At 40.5% G+C, this 23,647-nt stretch overlaps 1 protein-coding gene across 2 annotated transcripts in view; it reads left to right on the top strand.

Annotated features, from left to right (window-relative positions):
* The window catches only part of ABLIM1 (actin binding LIM protein 1), a 210,759-nt gene that overhangs the window by 26,132 nt on the left and 160,980 nt on the right, over positions 1–23,647 (top strand). Inside the window, exon 1 of one of the 2 annotated variants that reach the window (XM_068400199.1) lies at positions 20,852–20,870. The exons of the other annotated variant lie outside the window; for it this stretch is intronic. Within the exon in view, the coding sequence (XP_068256300.1) occupies positions 20,858–20,870 (13 nt within the window). The 5' untranslated portion in view covers positions 20,852–20,857. Of the gene's footprint in view, positions 1–20,851; positions 20,871–23,647 lie in introns of those variants that run through there. 2 annotated transcript variants of the gene reach the window in all.

Raw genomic sequence — 23,647 nt, 5'->3', positions numbered from 1 at the left:
TGAGAGGCTCTCTCAGAATCCCAACAATAAGAAAAAATAATTGGAAAATTGTCTTTAATCTTTAGCAGAATCTGGCAATACATGCAAAAGGTTTGAAGCTACATTATTCTGTCACCTCAGCTACTTAGTATTTCAAAACAGTGAGGAAATAAACAAGTGAAAAAAGACCCAGTGCCCCCTCCTCAAGGCTGCAGAATTCTGCATTTTTCATCAGACCAGCCACATTCTCATCTCATGCTGCACTGGAGAAAGTCTGAAGTAACCTCATGAAACTAATGAATTTTCCCAGTATGGCTAAAATCACAGTGTCACCGTGTATGGAACTTAGGAAATCTTCAGTCTGTCTAGCTACAGTTACTATTGAGTTACCTTTATTATTGCAGAGTCTAAAGAGATGAAGGTCTCCTGAAGATGTTCCCTGCCCAAGAAATTATAGGATTGCTCAGTTTTCTCTGTTATACCCTTGCTTAACTGGCCCTTCACAACGATTTGTTTTGTAACAGTCTCAAGTTATATGAGGGTGTGATAACAAGAACAGAGTCTGGCTAAACCTCCTAAGTGATGCTCATCTGACTTAGACAATGTATAATCACAGATTAAAAATACCCTGAGCTTGGTTACATCCTAAAAATACTCTTCAAAGTTCTTAGCGGCTGTTACTAGAAATAGTTTAGTATTGGCTAAACTCGAGGTACAGTAGAAGCTGAAAATATAAAGACTAAGTTTCTTTTTTTCTCTTAAATATTCATTGTGTCTTCAATACTCTGTGTTCAGATTAATATCTTTCAAGCACTTGCTCTTCTTAGGCTGCTTATAGGGACTGAAGGGACAAGTGAAAGGGGTAGGGAATGTAGCATATAAAAAGTACTGTTCATTCATGTTGATCAGTGATGCAGCTTTTCCTGGAATACTTTGCAGTTCTGATTACTTCATCTTAAACTAGAGAGTTTTCAGAAAAGGGAGACTTAACATGATCTATGCTGGAAACGCATGATGAAAGATTTAAACCCCCCTGGGATTATCACCTTAGGCTCCATTCTTCATCCCCTTTCTGTGTCATATCAGTAGCTAAAATTATAAATGGTATAGAAGAGATAGATAAGGACCATCTATTTTCTTTCCCCTTAACAAAAGTATCAGGGCACTCAGCTATATATAAATCATGGGAAATCTGTAGAAGGAAAAAATGAGTATTGGTTAGACTTTGAAACTCATTGCAACAGGCTTTTGATGAAATTAAGAAATTAATGAAATGAAGAAAGAAGTTGAGTCTGTGAGACTAATCTATCCAAATGCCTAGTTTTACTGAAATTAGAAAATTACTGGTTCTGAAGTCCTGGGTAGAAGGTGAGGGAGTTATGCTTGCACACTATCTTAAGAGCATTGTGAGATTGAAGAAAGTAAGCAAAGGTGCTATAGCTATATGAGGTATTGCATTTTTTTTAAGGTAAGAATATGTGCTAGCAAACAGTTTTTAGATGCCGGTACCTTGACCAGCCCTGGGCATGGCACCTGTGCTTCTAGGACTGTCCAAATGGGAACTGCATTTCTTTTCTGAAACAAATCCCCAGGGATGCAGTTGATCAGGCCAGTACTTTTTCTGCAGGTTGCCAGTCCATATTCTCCCCTTGAGTAGTTTTCATATTAGCTTTCTTTGTGGAACCCTGAAAACTATGTAATTGTCTGCTTCACAAGAAATGTAGTCCCAGGAGTGTGTTTATCTGCAGAAACACTTTTTGTGTCCTTTTAAAAATCCAAGGAATTGTCACTAGAGTATTAGCATCAGAGCAGTATTTTTTGCCTGAAAAATTCTGTATGTCCTTTGCTTTTCTTTTTAAAATTTGAGGTCTTGCTTTTCATTGTAAGAACTTACTTTAAAATCCAGAAAAGCTATTAATTATGTATTTAGATAATATTTACTCTTTTTAGAACAGTTTTTTTCTTCTGTGATTGTTCCCCCAAGACCAAATTAGTGTATATATTTTGTAAATGTCACTCTTACACAATTTTTTGCCTTATGACACATCTTTTGAAATGTGTTATGCTCTTCACAGGTGTGTGTGTTCTGAACGTAGATCCAGTTTACTGGTAGACGTTCTATAATCCTCTCAGTTGCCAACCATTAAAATTCACTAAATTAAACTGTGTTTTGTGGAGATCTTGGCAGAACGTGGCTTTTGTATACAGTAAAAACAGATGATGGCAAGTATGCTAATCACCTTAAAGAACGTATTGCTCAGTCAGTGGTTTTGGGGTATTCTGAAGGAGTAGCAGCATTAATCTCGTTACCACCTTCAAATTACATTCACCTTTTGCCTGTGGAAAAGATGCTTCTGTTTGCAGAGCATAGACACATTGTGGATATGCGTGAGCATATAGACATGACTGTGGGGTACTTCGCATCAGGATCTAGGTGGTTGAATGCCTGCTGTACAGCTCTCTACAGACAGCTGCATTTGCCCAGTGGTTCTTGTTTGTGCAGGGGCTGTAGGAGTGATGGTCCTGCATAGGAACAGGATGCACAGGCTAAGAGCTTATCAATTGAAGGCTTGTATGCCTCCTGGCACTTGCTGGCAGTCTGAAGTGTGTCTTGGCAGTTGGTGAATTCTTCAGTCCCCTCCTATGCCTCTCTTCCAATGCAATGGGGAAGGTGTGCTCCAAGCTATGTGAGAGCTTTAATTTGTATCAAGCCCACCTTGGGTGGTTGCTGGTACTTTGAAACAGTGGTGCCTTCGTTCTGTTAGTAGCATTTAAGAGTTTTCCATGTAGGGATTCTAAACTTCCACATGCCATCAAATGAAAATCAACTGCGAGCTTAGAAGAAGGAAATACAAAGTGTATTTCAGTTACTTACATGTTCTTCTAGAGGTTAAATCTTTGTGGAATTATGTTGTGTGAAACTTACTTAGTTTTAGAAACTTTCTTTTAGCTACTGATCTGTACATATGATAGTGTTTGCATCCTGTGTCAAATACTTGATGTTGCTAATATGAGAGGTGAAATGAGCAGGCTTGAAAATGCTGAGTTGCCTTTGATTTTGGAAGCAATTTTTATGAATCTAAGGGGCCTAGAATTACAGACGTGTAAAGCAGATGTACATCTTCTGTAACCTCTCATTGACCTTTGTTTAGTAGAAAGAAGAATGTTTTTTTCAGGACTGCTTCTGATGCAGAATTATTTATGTATTCTTTTCATTCCTCTTCCCTTGATTTTATTTGTTGTTTAATTTACTTATATATAAATTATAAGTACAGTTAGATTGCCATATTGTTCTAACCCAGACAAAGTAGCCTTTAGTGGTAGATAATGCCAAGAGATGACTTCACTGCTAGCAAAATATTTTTAAGATTTGAGGCACTTTCCAAATAATTAGTTAAGTTTGTAATGCTCTCTGGGATTCATTTGAGTGAACGTATAAACTTTGCATCTGCCATTTATATCTATTTCTTTTCGTTGCGTTTGTTTCTAACTTTGCAGCAGAGTAGAAGCTTCGTGAGAGCTGGGACCATGGTAGACATACCTCATTACAAGTAGCTACAATAATCTGACTTGATATTCTGAATAACTCTTATCTAAGGTGTATTACATCAGGTAATCGAGAATATCTTATCTGTTCCTATTTTTAAAAATACTGAGATTCTATTTTTTAAACCATTGTATTTTATTTCATATTCAAATGAGAGTAAGAAGATTACATTATTTTTGCAGCTGCATGCAAATGAAGAATATTTCCTTTAACAATTATAAAAGGATTTGGCAAAAGGCAGACTGTACAGTAGCTGCATCGTTAGGTGACAGATGAGACTGACAATAGGAAGATTTTTTTTTGATTTTTTTTTTTTTTATTTTACACTTTGTATCACTTATGGCCTCTTTGTTTTTGTCTTCTGAGTAGTCAACAAAGTCATAAATGAAAAAGGCCTAAACTTTTCTGGGCTCTTTACAGCGTGGACTCCATAGATATACAAAACATGATGAAAAAACATTTTCTCTTTTAAAGAGAGTAACCTTCCCGCCAGTAATTTTTTAACTGTAACTGCAGTAATCTTTTTCCATTTTGAAAGTTCAAAAGCCTGGGAGTTATGAAAATTGTGTGTTTAATAATTGTCTTTGTGTTTTGAAAGCTATACTGTGTTACTGCAGTATAAAAACCAAACAGAAAGAGCAGACACCAACATGTTACTGTACAGTTAAGTTTTAAAAAGTCATAGTAGAAGTGAAGGTAAAACCTTATAATTCATATAGGAGAAACAGTGCACAAATAGGCAAATAGATGTGGTCAGCTAAGGAATGGAAAACCAGAAAGACTTAGGAATATTCCCCCGCCTCTTGTCTGTCTGGTTAAATTAGGCAGATATTGCTTATGTGGTTTTGTGCCTGTAGTGTGTAATGGTATTTTATCTTGTCTAGAAAATTCACCTGATGAGGGAAGATGTACAGGTTTAATGCCGGATTTGTAAGACTTTTCTTTCTGCTGTTAGAATTCTGTTGCTTTTGTCCCACGGAGTTCCCAGAATGCCTGTAACAGGGAGGAGGATTAGATGGTTGTCCACATCACTTTTCTTCATTTCAGGTCAACTGACTTGCCATTGTTGATGACTCTGACTTCTCTCTCTCCTTTAAAAAATTTAAATAATTGGTGTCTTTTAATTAAAGAAATACAACTTTCTTTAATCCATTGCTAGAGAAGCATATAGTTCCTATCAGGTGTCTAGCACTAATATATGTATAATAGTATAGCATGCGTTGAGAGAATATATATAAGCCTGTGTGTATTTCTACAAAGATTTTAGGGTATACTGCAGGATTTAGATACTAATATTGAAAGCTGCTTTGAACAAATTTGGGTACTCCAGTAGCTGGATACTGCAGTTAGAGTGCTAGATGAAGTTGTAAGGGAGTAGAGAGCAGCATTTTACACATGAAAAAGCTGGAGTACTAAAGACTTTAAGTGAATACTTGCAAATTATATTTCTGTCTGTATGTGCATTTTTTACCTTCAATTTTGATTAAACTGAAATGGAATGGTGGGGGTGGGTCTTTTCTCATCCTTAAAAACTTCAGAAAACACTCAGCTAAATTTTTTGGAATACCTACTAAATTTGGGTACCATAGCTTCTAGGTGCCTATTTCAGATAGTTAGAATTTCTTTTTTGAGAGGTGACACACAGACTGTCTTTAATCAGGCAAAGCAAGAGATCAGATGATTTGCCTGGAAATTCTGTTTCCCCGTTCTGTTGGCTTCCCTGTCTTGTTCCCTTACCACACTGCATTGCCTGTTTTAAGCAGCATCAGGGATGGCCTCAGTAATATGAATATGGTGTTATATTTGGCATACTCTCCAGGCAGGCTTCTCATCCAGTCCTATATAAACATTCATTTACAGAAAGAAAATAATTTAAACAAAATGCTTTAAAGAAGTATGGGTTGTAGATCTGTATTTGTCAACCTTTTTTTCAAAATAAATAATTCCTGTTCAACTGAAACTGTCTCTCAGAGATATCCTAAGATGAATCTGTACCTGTGAGCAGGATTACTTGCCAGCTTTACCTGAAGACTTGCTGAATACTGATAAAGTGAAAGGAGGAGCAACATCACATATGTTTTCCTTATGCAGATATACCTGACAGCCTCCCTTGTTGCCCATGAAGGTGATAAGTACAAATGAGTTTGAATTTGAAACTGATAATGTCAGCAATGCTTAGAAGAGCTTTTGGAATTTGAGGCTTACTAGCAAATCAGTGATGCAACAGAGTGGAGGAAAAAAAACTTACTGTTTTCTCTTGAGGCCTCATCATGACAAATAGCATTTTGGTTTCCCCAGGCTTGCATGTTTCCTTCCTTGTTTAGTCTTTTCAAGAAGAGAAAGTTGCCATAAAGTACTAGAGTACCAAAGACAGTCAGTCTGGAAGAATTACTTCTAACAAGTGTTTGCCTGCCCATTGACAAGGCTAGAAATACAGTGATAATAAACAGACGTGATAGGGGAAGGAAGACATAAAATTCACTCCACTACACGGAATACATTACTTTGGGCTTTTTGTTTTTAGCTCTCACCAGGAAATTGCTGTGAGTAAGGAATGTGATGGATGCTTGGCCTATCAATGATACTGATGTTGGATATTTGTCAGCTATACTTTAAAAATTTTAAAGATGTTTGTCTTCTGTTCTCTGTGGATCTTTTTTATTATGGCTCTCATCACCACATGCAATTTTTGTAATGTAAGGCAGTGTCAGACTTGACTCATCCTCGAATGAGCTTGGGCAACGGCAAAAGGGGATCGCTGCCTGGACTTCTGCAGGGTGCCGTCTTCTCCGTGTCAGGGCTGAGATGGCATTGCAGCGTATCAGTGAGCTCATTGGGAAGGTGCTGTTTGATACCTCGTGAAATCAAGATTCTGACTGTATTGAAGTTCCTGAAACCATTTCAGCAATCCCAGAACAAATTTTAATGAGGTAATTATTATTTGTTTTCCTAAACCACATATAACTGCTTGCTTACTTTAAAGATATGGTAGGCTCTGGTTACTTCATTATGGTACTTTCCACTTCTTGTCTCAGTGGTGCAAGAAATTGTTGGTTTCCATGTAAGAGACAGCTTCTAGTCTTAAGCGTTACAGTTTGCTTATGCAGTTATTGCATGCGCCAGTTGGTTTCCTGTTGTTTTGTTACAATTTTACTGGTAGAAGTTCACCCGCACAAGGCTGTCGTCCTGACAGACAAGAACTTGTCCTCATTAGGCTATGGATTTGAATGCATGCAGGTTCTTCGTTCTTGCCTCTTTTCATCTCTACTTTTCCTCCCTGGTCTATCTTCATTTTTTTTTGTCTTGAAGGGATAGGAGTACCTGCATGTTTCTGAGAGTCAGTATTTGACCTCTTTTCGTTTTATGACAAAATGTAGATGGACAGTAAAACAAAGAGAAAAAGTTTTTCATTGTTAAAAGTAATTCTTTCAGGTCTGTTCCTCCTTCGTCTCCTGCGTGAGTGTTACATAAGAACTTCCAGGAAACCTGCAATTAAAGAAGACAAAGTAGTCTTAAGGATTTATAGGTTTTTGTCAGTCTCAGTGTTAGACCTAAGGCAAGTAAAAACAGCCATTGTTTTCCGGTGCACATTCATTTTAACATGTGAGAGACAGAAATGATGTGCCCAAGATTCCTCAAAAAGATAAGAGGTGGGGTTTAAGCTCAGACGTGTTGGGTGCCATTGCAGGCTTTTCGTCACCACCTCCTACTTGCTCTTCCGTGCTTCACTCTTGCTGCCTTTCTGCTCAGAGCTATGTACTGGTGATATTGGCACTTCCACAACAATGCATAGTGAAGTAATGCTAGAGACACAGAGAGAGAGTTGCTGTCATCCCCTCACACTTAAATGCACACACTCAGGTATGCATGCATACTGCAAACCAATAGTAATTTAAATAGGTGGCAACATAAGGACAACTTCTCCTGGGTTTATGCTGTTTCAAGTTTCACTGGCAGTACAGCTCAGTCTCTGGAGTCCCAAAGGTTTACACTCATCTGAATTTCAAAGTAACTGGTGAAGTCTTCAGTTAACACACTATCATTGAGCTGGTTTTCTGTGGGAAGTCAGTGTCACACTAATTCCATCAGTGGAACGCTGCTCAACTTCTCCAGTGCTCACTGCTTTACAAATGCATATGGTGTAAGTACAGATTATTGGCACATATAAGAAAGCTGCTCTTCCAGTTAGGCAAAAAGGTTGTCTGACTAATTGTGTTCTTTTAGTAATTCTGTAAGAGAGTAGAAGGTGACTTAAAAATCGTGATCCTTGGGAAGATGTGATATTTGAGAAAGTGGGGAATACTGCTTACAGCTTTTTGTGGAAAATATTAGGAAGATGCTTGGCAAGCAGCATGAGTTTCTTCTCAGCTTGTTTTGCCTCCCATCTGTCTGCTTGACTTTGTTCCACTTTGCAAATGCAACTTCCTTGCATTGTCAACTGGTGAAAGGGTGTTGCTTGAAGGAAATGGTTCATAAAAACTTCATTAAAGGTTTAGGGGGAAATGGCAAGAGCAGTAAATCCGTCAAAACAGGTTATTCCTGTCCCCAAATGAGGCAGCTGGCAACCCTGGTTGTAAGGAAAAGTCTCAGTGCTCAGCGACTGCTACCTGATCCTTGAGCCTATTTCCAGCTCTGAAGACTGCTGTAAAATGCAAGCTGTTTTGGTTCATTTGCTTTGAGCTCCTTCTGTAGTCTCTGTATATATAGTCTGCACTTGAGGAGAAGCTGAGGGCTGTCGAGTGCAGCTCAAATCACAGTTGGCATCATCCACAGCATTCAGCTGCGATTGCCTTTGGAGTGAGGCCTGGCAGATGCGTCATTTGCTTTTACTGCTTTTTGTGATGTGAAGGCACGGGACTCTGTCACTTCTGACACCCTGTGTTCATTGTCTCTCAGTGACCTCCAGCCATAGCCTAACTTTTTCAGGGGACTGGAGTAGGAGAATGGCTGCGCCTAGCTATTGCTAGGGTTGCTCTTCTGGAGTTCACGAGGCTTTTGCTGCCATGTATTTGTGGGAAATGCTAAACAATTCCCACTTTTCTTTAATGCTGTAACTACAGATGGTACCTGGGTGTGCTGTCCCACATGTATCAGTATAGTCACCAATACAAAAACAGATCTTGTAATGGGATTTAGGAGATAGTGAAGTTGGATGACAGGAAGATTTTAGATACGACAGATTCATCAGTTGTTTGCTGCTCCTGTCGTTGGCCTGAGACCTTCTTGGGGAGTTATAAGGGCCCAGAAACTTGACTGGATGTCAGAGCCCTAGAGAAGAAGCTAAAATATGTGAACAGAGTAATGGAAGTGTTGTGTCCAAGCAACCCAGTGGCAATGTTTCATTTTCAGATATTACTAGGATATTTTCCCTTTATCCAGAACAGTGAGTTTTACAGCCATGGTTACTTTGGGGTTAGAAACAAGAATATAACAGCCTTGTGCATGAGCATGTTATGTTACAGGGGGCTCACCATGTAATGACCAGGAAGATGATGCAGGAATGTTTGTTTCTTTCCATTTATTCTCCAGTCTCATAGTTTGGCACAGTCTAATGGAGAGACATAAGAACAATTAATCCTAATTAAATAAAGAAGTGAATTCAGAGTTGAAGGGGGCTCTGATTGATTTTAATTTATTCTTGTAATGCACTAACTGAAATTGATTGAGGTCATCCTTACTTAGAAACGAGAGTGTCCACAAAAGGCTTTAAAGTAGTTTCTGTGATACATTTCATAAGTTATTTTTAATTAATTTTCTGGAATGTCTGCAGGCAGAAAACCTGTTACAGCCTGTATGTGAAGACTGCAAGCACTCAAAAATAAGTGTACCTGGCTACATGTCCTCAGTGCCACAGCAAGTAATTATAGAATCATAGAATTGTTAGGGTTGGAAAAGACCTAAAAGATCATCAATTATTATAAAGAGGTAGATACTGCATTATCTCAGTGGGTTGCAGGCATCACAGTATGCCATGTCCCCAGTGTCCAAGTCTCTCCTCTGTGCGAAACCATTGCCTCGAGCCTGCATCAGGGACTAAGGACTCCTTCTAAATCTGATAAATTCTACCTGCCTCCTACTCCCAGTGCAGTAATTTACATTTACTTTACCTTGGCTCTGATGTATGCCACCTTCACCCACAGCTGAGAGAGCAAGTCTTTAAATACTTTTTCCAATACTTAAGCCAGAATTATTCTGTGGTTCAGCTGCTGGGTAAGACTAATGCCAGGTTCCCCAAGGAACGAATGCACCACCTGGCCAATGGGCTCCAGTTTTCTGGCTCTGTGCCTTGAAGGCTTCCTGTACTGCCAGATCCTGCCAGTTAGTCCCAGCATGTGATTTTTTGTTGTTGCTGCTGTTGTTATTAGTGACTCACAGAATCACAGAATCACAGAATGTTAGGGATTGGAAGGGACCTCGAAAGATCATCTAGTCCAATCCCCCTGCTGGAGCAGGATTGCCTAGACCATATCACACAGGAACACGTCCAGGCGGGTTTTGAATGTCTCCAGAGAAGGAGACTCCACAACCTCTCTGGGCAGCCTGTTCCAGTGTTCGGTCACCCTCACCATAAAGAAGTTTTTCCTCATATTTATGCGGAACCTCCTGTGTTCCAGCTTGCACCCATTGCCCCTTGTCCTGTCAAGGGATGTCACTGAGAAGAGCCTGGCTCCATCCTCATGACACTTGCCCTTTACATATTTATAAACATTAATGAGGTCACCCCTCAGTCTCCTCTTCTCTAAGCTAAAGAGACCCAGCTCCCTCAGCCTCTCCTCATAAGGGAGATGTTCCACCCCCTTAATCATCTTCGTGGCTCTGCGCTGGACTCTCTCTAGCAGTTCCCTGTCCTTCTTGAACTGAGGGGCCCAGAACTGGACACAATACTCCAGATGCGGCCTCACCAGGGCAGAGTAGAGGGGGAGGAGAACCTCTCTCGACCTGCTGACCACACCCCTTCTAATACACCCCAGGATGCCATTGGCCTTCTTGGCCACAAGGGCACACTGCTGGCTCCTGGTCATCCTGCTGTCCACTAGGACCCCCAGGTCCCTTTCCCCTACGCTGCTCTCCAACAGGTCTGCCCCCAACTTGTACTGGTGCATGGGGTTGTTCTTGCCCAGATGCAGGACTCTACACTTGCCCTTGTTATATTTCATTAAGTTTCTCCCCGCCCAACTCTCCAGCCTGTCCAGGTCTCTCTGAATGGCTGCGCAGCCTTCCGGCACATCAGCCACTCCTCCCAGTTTTGTGTCATCAGTGAACTTGCTGACAGTGCACTCTATTCCCTCATCCAAGTCATTAATGAATATATTGAATAGTACTGGTCCCAGTACCGACCCTTGAGGGACTCCGCTAGACACAGGCCTCCAACTGGACTCTGTCCCATTGACCACCACTTTCTGGCTTCTTTCCTTCAGCCAGTTTACAATCCACCTCACTACCCGATCATCCAGACCACACTTCCCCAGTTTAGCTGCGAGGATGCTGTGGGAGACCGTGTCAAACGCTTTACTGAAATCGAGATAGACCACATCCACAGCTTTACCATCATCTGTCCACTGGGTTACGTCCTCATAAAAGGCTATCAAGTTGGTTAAGCATGACTTCCCCTTGGTGAAGCCATGTTGAGTGCCCCTAATGATCCCCCTATCCTTGATGTGCCTAGACACAGCACCAAGGACAAGTTGTTCCATCACCTTTCCAGGGATGGAGGTGAGGCTGACCGGTCTATAGTTCCCCGGGTCCTCCTTCTTGCCCTTTTTGAAGACTGGAGTGACATTCGCTTTCCTCCAGTCCTCAGGCACCTCTCCCGTTGCCCACGACTTAGCAAAGATGATGGAGAGTGGCCTAGCAATGACTTCCGCCAGCTCCCTCAGCACCCGCGGGTGCATCCCATCAGGGCCCATGGATTTATGGACGTCCAGGTTGCTTAATTGGTCCCTGACCCAGCCCTCATCAACCAAGACAGATTCCTCCTCTATCCTGACTTCTTCTGAGGCCTCAGGGGTCCGGGGCTCCTCAGGACAGCCTCCAACAGTATAGACAGAGGCAAAGAAGGCATTCAGTAACTCCGCCTTCTTTTTATCCTCTGTCTCCAGGGCCCCCACCTCATTCATCAGTGGGCTTACATTGCCTCTAGTGTTGGCTTTACCCGCAATGTATTTGAAGAAGCCCTTTCTGTTGTCCTTGACCTCTCTTGCAAGGTTTAATTCCAAGGAGGCCTTAGCTTTCCTAGTTGCCTCCCTACATCCTCTGACAACAGACTTATATTCCTCCCAAGTGGCCAGCCCCTCCTTCCATGATCTGTACACCCTCTTCTTCCACTTGAGTTTGCCCAGCAGTTCCCTGTTTAACCATGCAGGTCTCCTGGTACCCTTCCTTGGTACTCAGCCAAGATAGTTTTGAAAAAGCTGTGTCTTCCTTTTAAATTCAGGAAGGTTGTGAAAAAGGAGGAAAGGATGGGTGCACGGAACTGCTCTGAGCTGTTTGTAATGTTCCCTCTCTTAAATTACAGGTGGAATATCACTTTTATGCTACGCCTGTGCCACTCTGCCACATGGAAAAATTGTTTGAGAATACTGATAAACTCTTTTCTCTGCTGATTGGAGTAGGATATTTGTTTGAATATCTCTTCAAACTCAGGGCCCTATCATATGGTATTATTAAAGGATTGTGCTGGTCACAGGCACTAATTCAGCAGCCCAGGAGATCCCTTTTATACTCAGAGCTGCGTAGAAAAGGCCTCTGCTTTTATGGGGTAATTCTAAGGGATATGCAGAGGTTGTTTTTTTATCTTCTGTCTTCTCAGATGCTAAGTGCATTGACTTCCCAAGAGTCACAGTCCCTTGCTATTGAATTGTTTCCACAATAGCACTGCTGTGAATATGACAGTAATGAGATATGCTGCAACGAGATGGTGCATTAGGATCACAAATAAGGACTGGTCTCCATTGTTATAGGCACTACCAAGTCATAAAATACTCTGATACCTTAAAGCCTTGCTTGTGAAGCCGTAGCTACACTGGGCTAAAGACTGAGCCCATGCATAGAGTTATATGTGGAAATGGTCCAGGAGCTGAAGTCAGTGTAGACTGTGGCTGCCCGCTAATTAAGTTGTTTTTGTTACCGCAGTGCCGGGGATGTGTGCTGGCAGGCTGTCAGCAGCGGCTGCGTGCCAGAGTGGTCCGGGCTGGTTAATGCCTCTCTGCTTCCTAGCATTCTCCCAGAGCATGGTGGTGCTTGTGTAGGTGATTGTCATGCTGTTCTGAGGACAGCTAAATCTTCTCTCGCGTGCTTCAAAGGTGGAGGCATTTGTCCCCGCTTCTGGAACAGATACTGTCATCTCGGAACACAGTCCTGGTTTTTCTAGTCCTCTGGTGGGGCAACCAGGGACATAACCTGGAGGTCACTTGGACTGGCAACAATGCAAGCTTGTTTGTCCAGCCCTAGTTTGTGAATCTGTGAATATTTGTTTGCAGAGACTTTACTGCTCCAGTGTGTAATGGGGCTCACACAAGGAAAGAAGTTTAAGTGGAAATTAATTTAAGGAAAGATTTGGAGCCATCTTCCCTAAGAGCAGTTTTTTCCTTAAATAGAATTTTTTTCTCCTGAGCTGCAAACAAGAGTTGTGACTACAAGCAGGTCTGGAACATGCATTTCAGCTACTTTTAAGTAAGCATCTGTATTATTTAGTTCTAGCACAGGACAGTTAATTACCTCTCCAAGGCACTGGAGCCATTTAAAATATTTCCAAGGTATTTCCAGCTCATCTCCCATCAGATTGCCTTACGACAGTTTTATTCATAGCGTGCATATAAATATATGAGAAGAAGCCTTTAGATTTTGGTGTGTGTGTTTGTGTTGGACAGAAGCATGTATTCTGGTATGGCAGAGATGAGTAGGAGGCAGTGCCTTCTAGAAATCCAGGTTTTTTCATCTGCTTTAACTGCATTATATGCTAGAAGTTTTTTGTTTTTTGAACAACTTCAGTGGGACAGAAACACGTAGGCTTTTTTCTGGTTTTAGTGTAGTTTTACCTAACAGTAACACCATTTGCATAGAGGAGCAGTGTTTTTTATTTCTGACAGTGTGAATAAAATGCGTATCAGGACATAGGTACTGCTGATTATTCCCAGGATTAGATTTTTTTCTTTTCTTATGTGATTATAGTTGAATAACAATAAGAATGACTTTCTGTGTTGACCCAGCTCATTTGTTTAGCTTGGAAGCTGCTTGTATTCTCAAATTTGCTAAATCTGACTTTTTGGAAAATGGGACTCTAGTCATTCTAGAGTTCCAGGAATTACTGCTTTGCAACTTAGTTGATGATAATAGTGAAAAGTATGTCGATGTTTGCCGAGACAGATGACTAGGAAGTGAGGGGGGAATTAATATGCTCAGATTAGTTGGAAAAGACAGTTGTATGAGGTATTCTGGTGCCTTTTGGAATAGGGTATGGGTGGTCTGGAGATGAGGAAAAGTAAGTCTTGTATCTTTTGATGCAAAATGACCTTTCTTGAATTTGGAGTCTTAAGACTTAATACAGCATTTAAGGTTTTTGGGTTTGGTTTGTTTTTTTTTTTTAAATTCATGGGTAATGCCATCGTTTATTATTATTTTAGTATTTTAGACTGATGAAAAAAGAATAGCAATTGTAAATTTAGTCCACAGATCACCAGGAGAATTTTCTTGGCACTGCAAAAGCATGAGAACAATCCAAAATGCATCTTTTAGTACACAATAAGATTAAGCCTAGCAATGAGCCAGAGTTTAAGATTAAAAATAGCATTCTATCTGAAGCTGAAAATAGTTCTGAGCTGGAAAAATTAGTGACACTATAATAAAGCTATCTGGAAACTGAGCTTCCAAGAATATGTGATCCGTGTAAAGGTGTCTACGTAAAAGGGACAAATGCTCAGAGTGGAACAAAGGATTTGTGTTTCCAGTGTAGGTGTCTGTAAGGTATGCATTACCCAGCCTTTCAAATCTCTGATCAGAGACACATACTCTAGGTGGAATTTGTTTTGATGCCGCCTTTGGCAACACAGTTGACCTTGAGTTAGGCTTCTGATTCCCTTTAGCGTACATAAACAAGCTGCTAAAAGGCCAAACGATTTGTTGGGTGGGGTTTTTTTTTTTCACTTTTAATTTGTCATGGAATAAATGTGAAACTCATGATAAAAATTAGTAGAATTAGTGTGTGGGTGTCATCAGTGTGCATAAATTGCTGACTAAGTGCTCAGTTAAATGCCAGCTAAATCTCATTGGTTTGTATTAATTTTTGTTCATAAGATTGTTCCATGGGTTCTCAGATGCCAAAGGATGAAATTGTTTTCTGATTCATCTGGAATGGATGGCTAACTCTAACAGCTCATTCTTTAAATAGGAGAAACAGACCACATCTTAGCTGCTCTCTGTTCTTTGCAGGAGAATGGATTAATTAATAACAAGAGAATGAGGTGTTAAAAGGCCTTGCTGGTATCCCTTTAGTGAATATAATAGGAAAAAAGTAGACAGAAGGAGTAAGTTGTTACTAATAATACAGGGGAAAGGGAGGAACTCCCAGTTGGTGGCCCAAGTGTTAATTATTTCCATTTGGGATGCATGCAAATGAACACCTCGGGCTTCTGAAACTATGAAACAGCTTTTCTTAGCACAAACAACTACTAAGTTTCACCCAGCAGTGATCACCCTTTAACCTGTTCTGTCTGGACTTTGGTGTGTAGAGCAAGGGTGCATCTGTGAACTTGAATGTGCTCACTGTTCTCCAAGTCAGTTCACAAAGAACTTGATCTCCCATAGCATATTTGTAGTCAAACTGGGGGTTATGGACCAAATGGGTGGACTACAAGGTTTGTTGAAAACTGGCAAGACCATCAGGCTCAAAGTGTCAGTGTTTTGAAGTCCAACTAGCAGTCTGTGACAAGCAGTGTACCTCAGGGCTTGATGCTGGAGTTGACTGCTGTTCAACATCTTCATCAGTGACCTAGATGGAAGCAAAATGCCGCCTTAGAATGTTCACAGATGACATCGGATTGGGAGGAACAATCAATTCACTGGAGGGAGAGCAGAGCTGCCATTCAGAGGGGCTTAAGCAATCTGGAAGAATGGGCCAGGAGGCAACTTGCGTTGTTTGGTGAAGACAAATGCAGTCTTGCACATTGGGTGGGATAACCAAGCAGACTGGGAGCAGCTGGCCAGGTAGCACCTTCGCAGAAAAGGACTAGTGAGTCCTGGTGGGCAGGTTGAATATGAGTCAGCAGTGTGCCCTTGTGACACTGAAAGCTTACTGCAGAGTGAAGTACGATTTACAAGATTTGCAAGAACGTAGCTGGCAGATCAAGGGAAGTGATGGCTCCCCTCTGTTCAGCCCTGGGGACTTCGTCTGGAATGATTTCCATTTTTTTCCAGTCTTAACCTGCCTTTCTGTGCAAGAAAGATACTGACAGAGGAATAGGATGAGAGGAAACGGCCTCAAGGTGCAACAGGGGAGGTTTAGATTGGATATAGGGAAAAATTTCTTCACCAACAGGGTTGTCAAGCATTGGAACAGGCTGCCCAGGGAAGTGGTGGAGTCACCATCCCCAGAGGTGTAGATATGGTGCTTAGAGACACGGTTTAGTGGTGGACTTGGCAGTGCTAGGTTAACGGTTGGACTTGATGATCTAAAGGTGCTTTCCAAACAAAATGATTCTATGATTCTAAATGAGCAACTGCAGCAGAGCACTGATTAGGGATCTGGAGCTTGTGACCTACATGGAAAAGCTGAAGGAGCTGGCTTTGTGTAGGCCTGGGGAAGAGAATGCTAAGGGCAGATATAATTGCTGGTTTTGGGGACCTGAATGGATACATGTTTTCTTTATAGCCCCCTTCCTCGACTCTCCTTGGTACACAGTGAAAGGGCGGAAGACAGCAGTCACAAATTGCACCAAGAGAAATTTCAAATAAATAGAAAGAGATTTTTTTTCACAATGAGTGTGTCTGAGCCCTTGATAAGATTGCCCAGAGAGGTTGTGCTATCTCTGGAGATTTTCAGAATTAATGAAAAAGGCCCTGTGCAACTTGATCTGTTTTTGAAAGGAGCCCTGCTTTGGACAGAAGGTCGAACCAGAGGTCTCCAGAGCTCCCTTCCAGCCTGATTTGTTCTGTGATTCTCTTCTATGACTCTGGGACTCTGGTGGCAGTAGGCTGCTGAATGTAGGGGCTCCTGCCCTTCAGCAGTCCAGTCCACGCACTGCGGTCTGCAGTCCATAGGCAGAGGCTGTACTTTTTGTAGGCTGAAGTCTTTTCATCCTTACTCGTACCTTAGGGGACAGTAAGGATATCAGTGGGGTGCTTGTAAAATAAAGCACTAGCCATAAGGTATAATCTAACACCGGAAGAGTTTCAGCATTCAGGTAAGCAGATCTCCTTCTCCATCACCCAAGCATTGCTTTTGCTTGTCAGGGCTCTTTCTTTTAAACTCTGTCCTCCTGATGATGGATGACCTGACAAATGAGTGATGGTCAATGTGATTTTCCGTATCTTTGGTCTCTTGTCCCACATGTAAGTCCTGGCCAGAATTCTGCTTACTCTAGCAGAAAATTTGGGCGGAACGGAGAAAGGAGTTGCACTGAGGTGAGCTCTCTGTGCTCCTAGTGTGTGGTTTGTAATGCGTGGGGCACCGAGTAATAGGAGTAGCAATGTGGAACTACGGGTTAGATGTGGCAGGTAGCAATGAACGTGGTTCTCATTTTCTGTCCTTTGAAACACAGATAATAAATAAATAAATGGCACCGCTTGTACTGCGAGGCATCCCTTACGCACTTTAACTAGAAGCAAATGCTGTTGCCCTACTTCTAAAAAAAACTTGCAGGTATAAAATCATATGAACGTGAGTTAAAAGAATAAATCTCTCTCTCTTTTGACTTAACAACCTCTATCAGTTTTAATCCTTCTATCAATTTTAATCCTTCGTATTTCTGACTGTTTAACTTTCTTTACTGCTTATTTCTGTCTGAGTGCAGATACTTCTGAGGTCTGTTATGCTGGCACTTTCAGTTTTCTCTGCTTACCATAACAAAATAACAACAACAAAAAGCAAACAATATTTATTCAGGTTCACTTGTGACTACCATCTTGATATTTCCAGTGAGGCTATTGACTAGACAGGTGTTGAATTTGAGGTTGTAAAAAACCTCCTCTTGTTTAGGTTTCTGTATCACCTTGCTTTAATCACTGTGATAAGAAAGAAAATTTTCTTGGTCTAGAGTCTTGGTCTGTGGGCTAGTAACTTCTACATTTTCATGCAGGTTTGTATAGAGAAAATTGTTTTTACTTCCCTGTTTTTCTTTGACTCTTTGCAGAGCATAAACAGAGCCCTGCCTCACTCTGAACAATACTCCGAACATAAGAAAAAATTTTCACTGACATTAAAGAAAAAAAGTGGACAGGAAAAATGGAAGCACTGTTGAACTTGTCTTCTTTTTTAAAAATGACATACGCTGAAAGCAATCTTTTGCATTTCTGGTCTGTTTTAGCTTGCTGTAGCAAACATTCACATGTGCAAGATGCATGCGTGATCATCAGTAATTTTCTTTTCATGTACAGTGCTTACAGGCCTAGGCAGTAATGTAATAGTGTAATAGAGACTAATGTTTTGCTTTCTGACAATCTTTACAGCTATTACTCATTGTGAATTAGTCCTTCAGTCAGGCCTTTCATTTAGGTCTTAGCTGACTTCTTTGAGGGTTAAGAGTCCTCCTTGAAAAAACCAAGGATGTAAATATTATTCTGCCACTGACAGAATGTAAATATTTTTCTTTTCCTTGAGAGTTGTTTGGCAAGTGTATCACAGTTGTAACCAACTTGTATCAAAATTAGGACCATTCAAAAAATCTGTAGTAAATTTTTTAAAGGCAATGACTGAAACAACAGATCAGGATTTCAGTAGTGTAGTATATCATTTAGTCACTCCTCAAGGTTGAAGGAAAAAAGATGGCAAGAAATTAGGATTCAGATTGTCAGCTGGTGTAAACTGATCCCTCCACTAACATAATCTTTCTCAAAGAGAAAGTTTTTTTTTTTTTAGTATCAGGGAGCAAAATCAACTACAACTAGCTGAAGATCTGGCCCAAAGTTATTTATTGTGAAGATCTGTTAAATGCAAGCCTCTGCTGGCACTAAAAGTCACTCCTTAAGCTTAACACACTTTCTTTCTGAAAGAAAAAACATTTGCTTAACCAACAAGATGCCAATAAAAAATAGAATTATAGAAAAGTTAATTAATGAGATGATTTTAATAGGTCCTATTTTGTTTCTTGGCAACAGAAAGCATATGACAGTCAAGTGTCTGCCAAATGTTTTATCTTCATGTTATCCATTTATGATCTATTGCCTGGTGCCTGAATTAAAAGCCAAGTCAGGGGAAAGCAATCACTATCAGCAAGTTCCCAAGCTGCCTTTGAATGTGGAAAAGCAGAGGGAGGTTGCACGTTATTGAAGCTTTGCAGACACTTAGCTTAGCTTAAGGAAAGACAAAGTTGTTAAATAAATCTTTAAATGAAGTGTAATGGGAGACTGCCATTTTAGTCTTAGAAACTATTTAAAGTTCAGTGTATCACAACTGGAATATTTGCATTTCTTGCAAGCATGCGTTGAAATCCCAGTAGAATTGACTCAGCCTCCTTCCTTCCTGCATGGATATGTTGGGGAGCATGCAATTTACTACTTCTCTTTGCCTTCTGATAATGATTGTAAGGACAAGGATGCCTGGGCTTTTTCATCAGGGCTGTCACTAGCTCAGTGTGTGACCTCGGAAAATAACTTGACGTCTATTTGGGTGGAATTTTTAAAACTAGCTGCCTAAAATTAGACATCTGAAAATAAACAGCTTGTATTCTTGCAGATGTAAAGTCTTCTTTCAGATTATTCAGTTGGAAAAATTTGGCTTCTATGTTTGTTTACCTGTAAAACTGAGTGGTGTTGAGAGAAACAATAAAATATTCTAAAATCTTTGTGCAGAGAAAGCATGTAGAGAATGACGCTTTATTTATTTTATTTTATTTTATTTTATTTTATTTTATTTTATGTTTTTATTTTATTTTATTATTTTATTTTATTTTATTATTTTATTTTATTTTACTTTTTCCTGAGGATGTAAGAATTTTGGCCTCAACCTGATCAAATCAGCTGGTGACTGGCTTAAAAGCCAAAAAAGCTGCTTTGGAAATGTTTCTTCATACAGCACTGGAATACAGAATGGAGCTCACTACTTTAGAGTGTAAAGCAATGAAAAGGAGGGAAGTATTCCAAAAGGAATTAGAAAAAAATACAGAGAACAGGTTCATTGGTAGCTGTTAAACACTAATCTGGAGGCAGTCTCCAGCTAAACAACCATTTTGCTGCAGTATGAGAGAGAATCTAGAAGGATCGCTCAGTATTTACCCTGGTTCATATGCTTTCTCCCTTGAGCACTTCCTCTTGACTACTAGGGGAGGCATTGCAGGTTTTAGATCTTTATTTATGCCTTACCTAATTAAAATACTGTACAAGTTAATTAACGTTTTTAAAACATTGAGATCATCAAATGAAATGGATATGCAAAAATTTCAAATGATGTCTGAAGGGGGAGGGAAGGCCTTTATCTCACTACAGAGATTCAGTGTTCTGCTGTTGGCCCAAATCTCTCTCATAATGAATTTATCTACAGGCTGCTGCACTGGATTCTAGAGATGTCTGGGTACTAGTAGTTCTGTGTTACTATAGGCCTCCTTTTAATACCGTGTGACAGTTTACAAAATGCTCTGGGATATACTGGGATGAAAGGTGCATAAATACATGTAAAATGCTATAATTAAGATGAAATTAGCAATGCACAAGAAAGGAGTGTTTGCCTGGCTACACTTTATACATCTATAAAGTTTCATTTTCTGGAGCACAGAATACATGGCGTAACACTTGTTCTAAGCAGTTACACTGGAAAATAATTGCTGTGCATAAGCTCTGAGGAAGTTATTGTAAATTTATTTCTGCTGTGAGACAGAGGCATTGACAGTGATGCAATAATTTCACAGGATGGGGAAAAAATTCTGGAGGAGTCACCACTGAAAGCTATAAATGAGAAGAATTACTAACAATCAGGAGTCTCAGCCTAGATGGGGAGGTGAGGGAAATTGTTTGCTGAAGTAACGAGGAAGAGTCTGCTTGTAATCTTCCTCCTGTGATCTCTTGGCTCTGCTGCTGTCGCTTATGAACCAGCTCTGGTGAAGAGGCTGTCGCATCCGCAGGAGCTGTGTAGGGGCATTTTCTGTTATGTGGGACTTGGAGTGAGAAGAACTAAGGAGATACGCTATGAAGGAACAGGGTAAGTTAATTTCCTTTGATAAGAGCTTATTGGTCTCCTTTACAGTCTCTCTCTGTTTTTTTATTCTGTGGTTTTGTTTTGTTTTAAATAAATAATTTTCTTTAAACAGAAGGTGTAATGGCTAGACCATTGTATTGGGATTCATGAAACCTAGACTCAGTTTCTAGCTGGGCATAGAGTTTTGTGGTCCTGGATAGATCACTTAGTTTGCCTGCTGTTTTCCTCATCTGTAGTGTGGAAAGAACATCGCAGCAGGGATAAAATCTTACAGGGAGCAGGCTGAGCTAATATGGTCTGGTGTTGTCTAGTAAGAACTGCTTTTGAAACTTGAAGGAGAAATTATGATGCCTTGTGTGTCTCCCACTAGACACAACAGGAATGTGCTGCCTCCTGAATCTGTGGCTGTCTGAAGTGGCTGATAACATTCTTGATAAGTAGGTTTTCTGATAGTAGGTGCTTTGTGATTGTGGGCACTTCTGTTTGCGTTATGTGAAGTCTGGAGGAAAAAAAGACAGTAAAAGAAAATGAAAATCACACAAATGAGCTCTTAAATTTGAGAAATGTTTGATTGTTGGTCTGTGTAATGGAGTCATGGAGAACACTGTTGTCTTTCTGTTCTTCTGGCACCAGTGTAGTTCTGCATATCCGTTACAGCATGGGATTGATTATTCTCAGTCACTTTGTAGGAATTACAATAGGCCTGAGAACTGTGTAGGATGGAATAAGCTAAATCCGATGAAATTGCTGGAGAACTGATAGCCAGCAAGTCTCTGCTGAGCTTTAATAGCCAACAAAAACATCTCTCTGCTGAGAACAGACTGCAGTATTTCAAAGTCTTGTCACTTGGCGAGATTTACATGTTCTTTTTCATGAGAACAACATACAGTGTTTATGAGAGTACACTGGCAGATTTCAAATTCTGCCGTTTCTGGAGGCTAGACCTTCAGCATGAGGAAACGTGTACAGAAATTACTGAGAGGAGACTCGGGACTAGTACAATGTGTGAGAAGTGATCTCTTCTCACGTGGTGTACAAAACTATGGTCAGTTAATTTCACGAACATGAAAATCAACGTATAATCAATTGTATTACAGAGGTGATATGTACGTACATACAAAGCCATATAGAAGACTTAAGTTAATATGTGGCTCAAATACAGCATCTAACGCTGTAGCTACTAATAATGCATAGCTAGTGTGAGCGTGATGACTTGTACAATATGTAGATGTATATTGAGTCATTCTCATTTTCCTTCTCCTTCATCTCTTCCACTAAACGAAAATGATATAAATGTGGTTAGCTGCAGAAATTGCACTAGCATACTCCAGGAACTTGTCTCTTAATGAGGACAGAACAACTTCTTTCTGGACCCATAGAGCTCCTCTTCACCGTTGTATCTGAGATGAATATACAGTACACAGTTGTATCTAGGAGCAGAGTAAATAAAATAAACAAATGCTAGCGGTCAGCACTTCCTGGAAATATAGTGCTTTAATTTTTTTGTCTGTAGAACAGGAATAATTGTATCTGCTTACCACATCAGAGTGGTAGTAATGGTAATTAACATGTGGAGTGCTTTGATTATTAAAAAGAAGAATGAAGGTGGAGAGAAAGCAGTGTTTCTGGAAAGCTAATAATTTTCAGTCAGGCACATTAAAGTCCAAGTGGAGTGAACGCCCTGTCCTGCACTCCACTTAATTTGGCAGCAAATAAAATGCATAAAGCCAGAGGAGGAGGATGCCAGACTGAGAGTAAAGGTAGAGAGACCAGATTCTGTGCCTGTGTTTACATTTGTCTGTGCGCTTGTATGAGTGTGTATTTTTAATAGGCTGGCTGAGAAGATGACAATTCATTGTGGGGAAAATGAAGTGAAGAGTTCAGGAAATTCAGGATTTAGTGTTTGAAGCAGGAAATTAGAAGTAGTTGGCCAAAATTTGATTGGAATTAGCAGTTCCCACCCAGGAACCCAAAAGCTTTTGTATGTTTCTGGCATCTTTTTATACATGTTTAGAGGAGAAGTAGCATTTTTTTGTTATCTGAAGTGAAATCTTATGGATAAAATGGGATTCTTGTTACAGCAGCATCTCTCAGTCCCTAAGAATGTACAGAGTACAGTAAATGTGTTCTAGAGAGGGCTTCAGGTTGCAAGTTGTCAGCTTCTGCACCTTGTATTTGGCTGCTTTTAGTCTCATTTCCTAGGACATGAGGATTACACAACTGCTCTGTCAGTCTTCCCTCCCTCTTCCTTTCAGAGAAACAGGACTTAAAGATACTAACCAGTAGTTGGGGTACATGAGAAAGTTGAGAAAGAAGAGAGTGTGCAGTTCAGGAGGTATGGGAGGAAACTGAAGATATTGAAGCAGTTAAGGAAGACAGCTTAAGTGTTCTGTGCATGGATTTAAAGGACATGGAGAGGAACCGGGAACAAATGGAAAGGAACTGAAAGTATTTCTGGGGATGGTATTGCCAAGAGGATGTCACATGGAGGTAGGGCAAACCCGATGGGTGTTGAGGATGTTGGACATAAATGTCAGAAAAAAAAGATTCATTAATCCAGCTGCTTGTGGAACAGTTTGTCTCTGTATGTGTACAACTGCGTAGAAGGAAATGCCTGGAAGTCTACACTTATGGTCAGCCTAATTGCCTCTGTCTGGGTGGGGTGCTGTGGGAACCTGGGGAAGATGCCTGGGACTTTGGCTTTCCCTGCTGTTAAGTGTGTGTGGGAAGTGGCAGCAGTTGCTTTGATCCCCGTCTTCCACAGGGTCTTACTCTTTTGT

The sequence above is a fragment of the Nyctibius grandis genome, chromosome 4 (assembly GCF_013368605.1).
Source record: "Nyctibius grandis isolate bNycGra1 chromosome 4, bNycGra1.pri, whole genome shotgun sequence".
In the NCBI taxonomy this organism is placed as follows: domain Eukaryota; kingdom Metazoa; phylum Chordata; class Aves; order Nyctibiiformes; family Nyctibiidae; genus Nyctibius; species Nyctibius grandis.
This window is presented reverse-complemented; position numbering and strand designations above follow the sequence as displayed.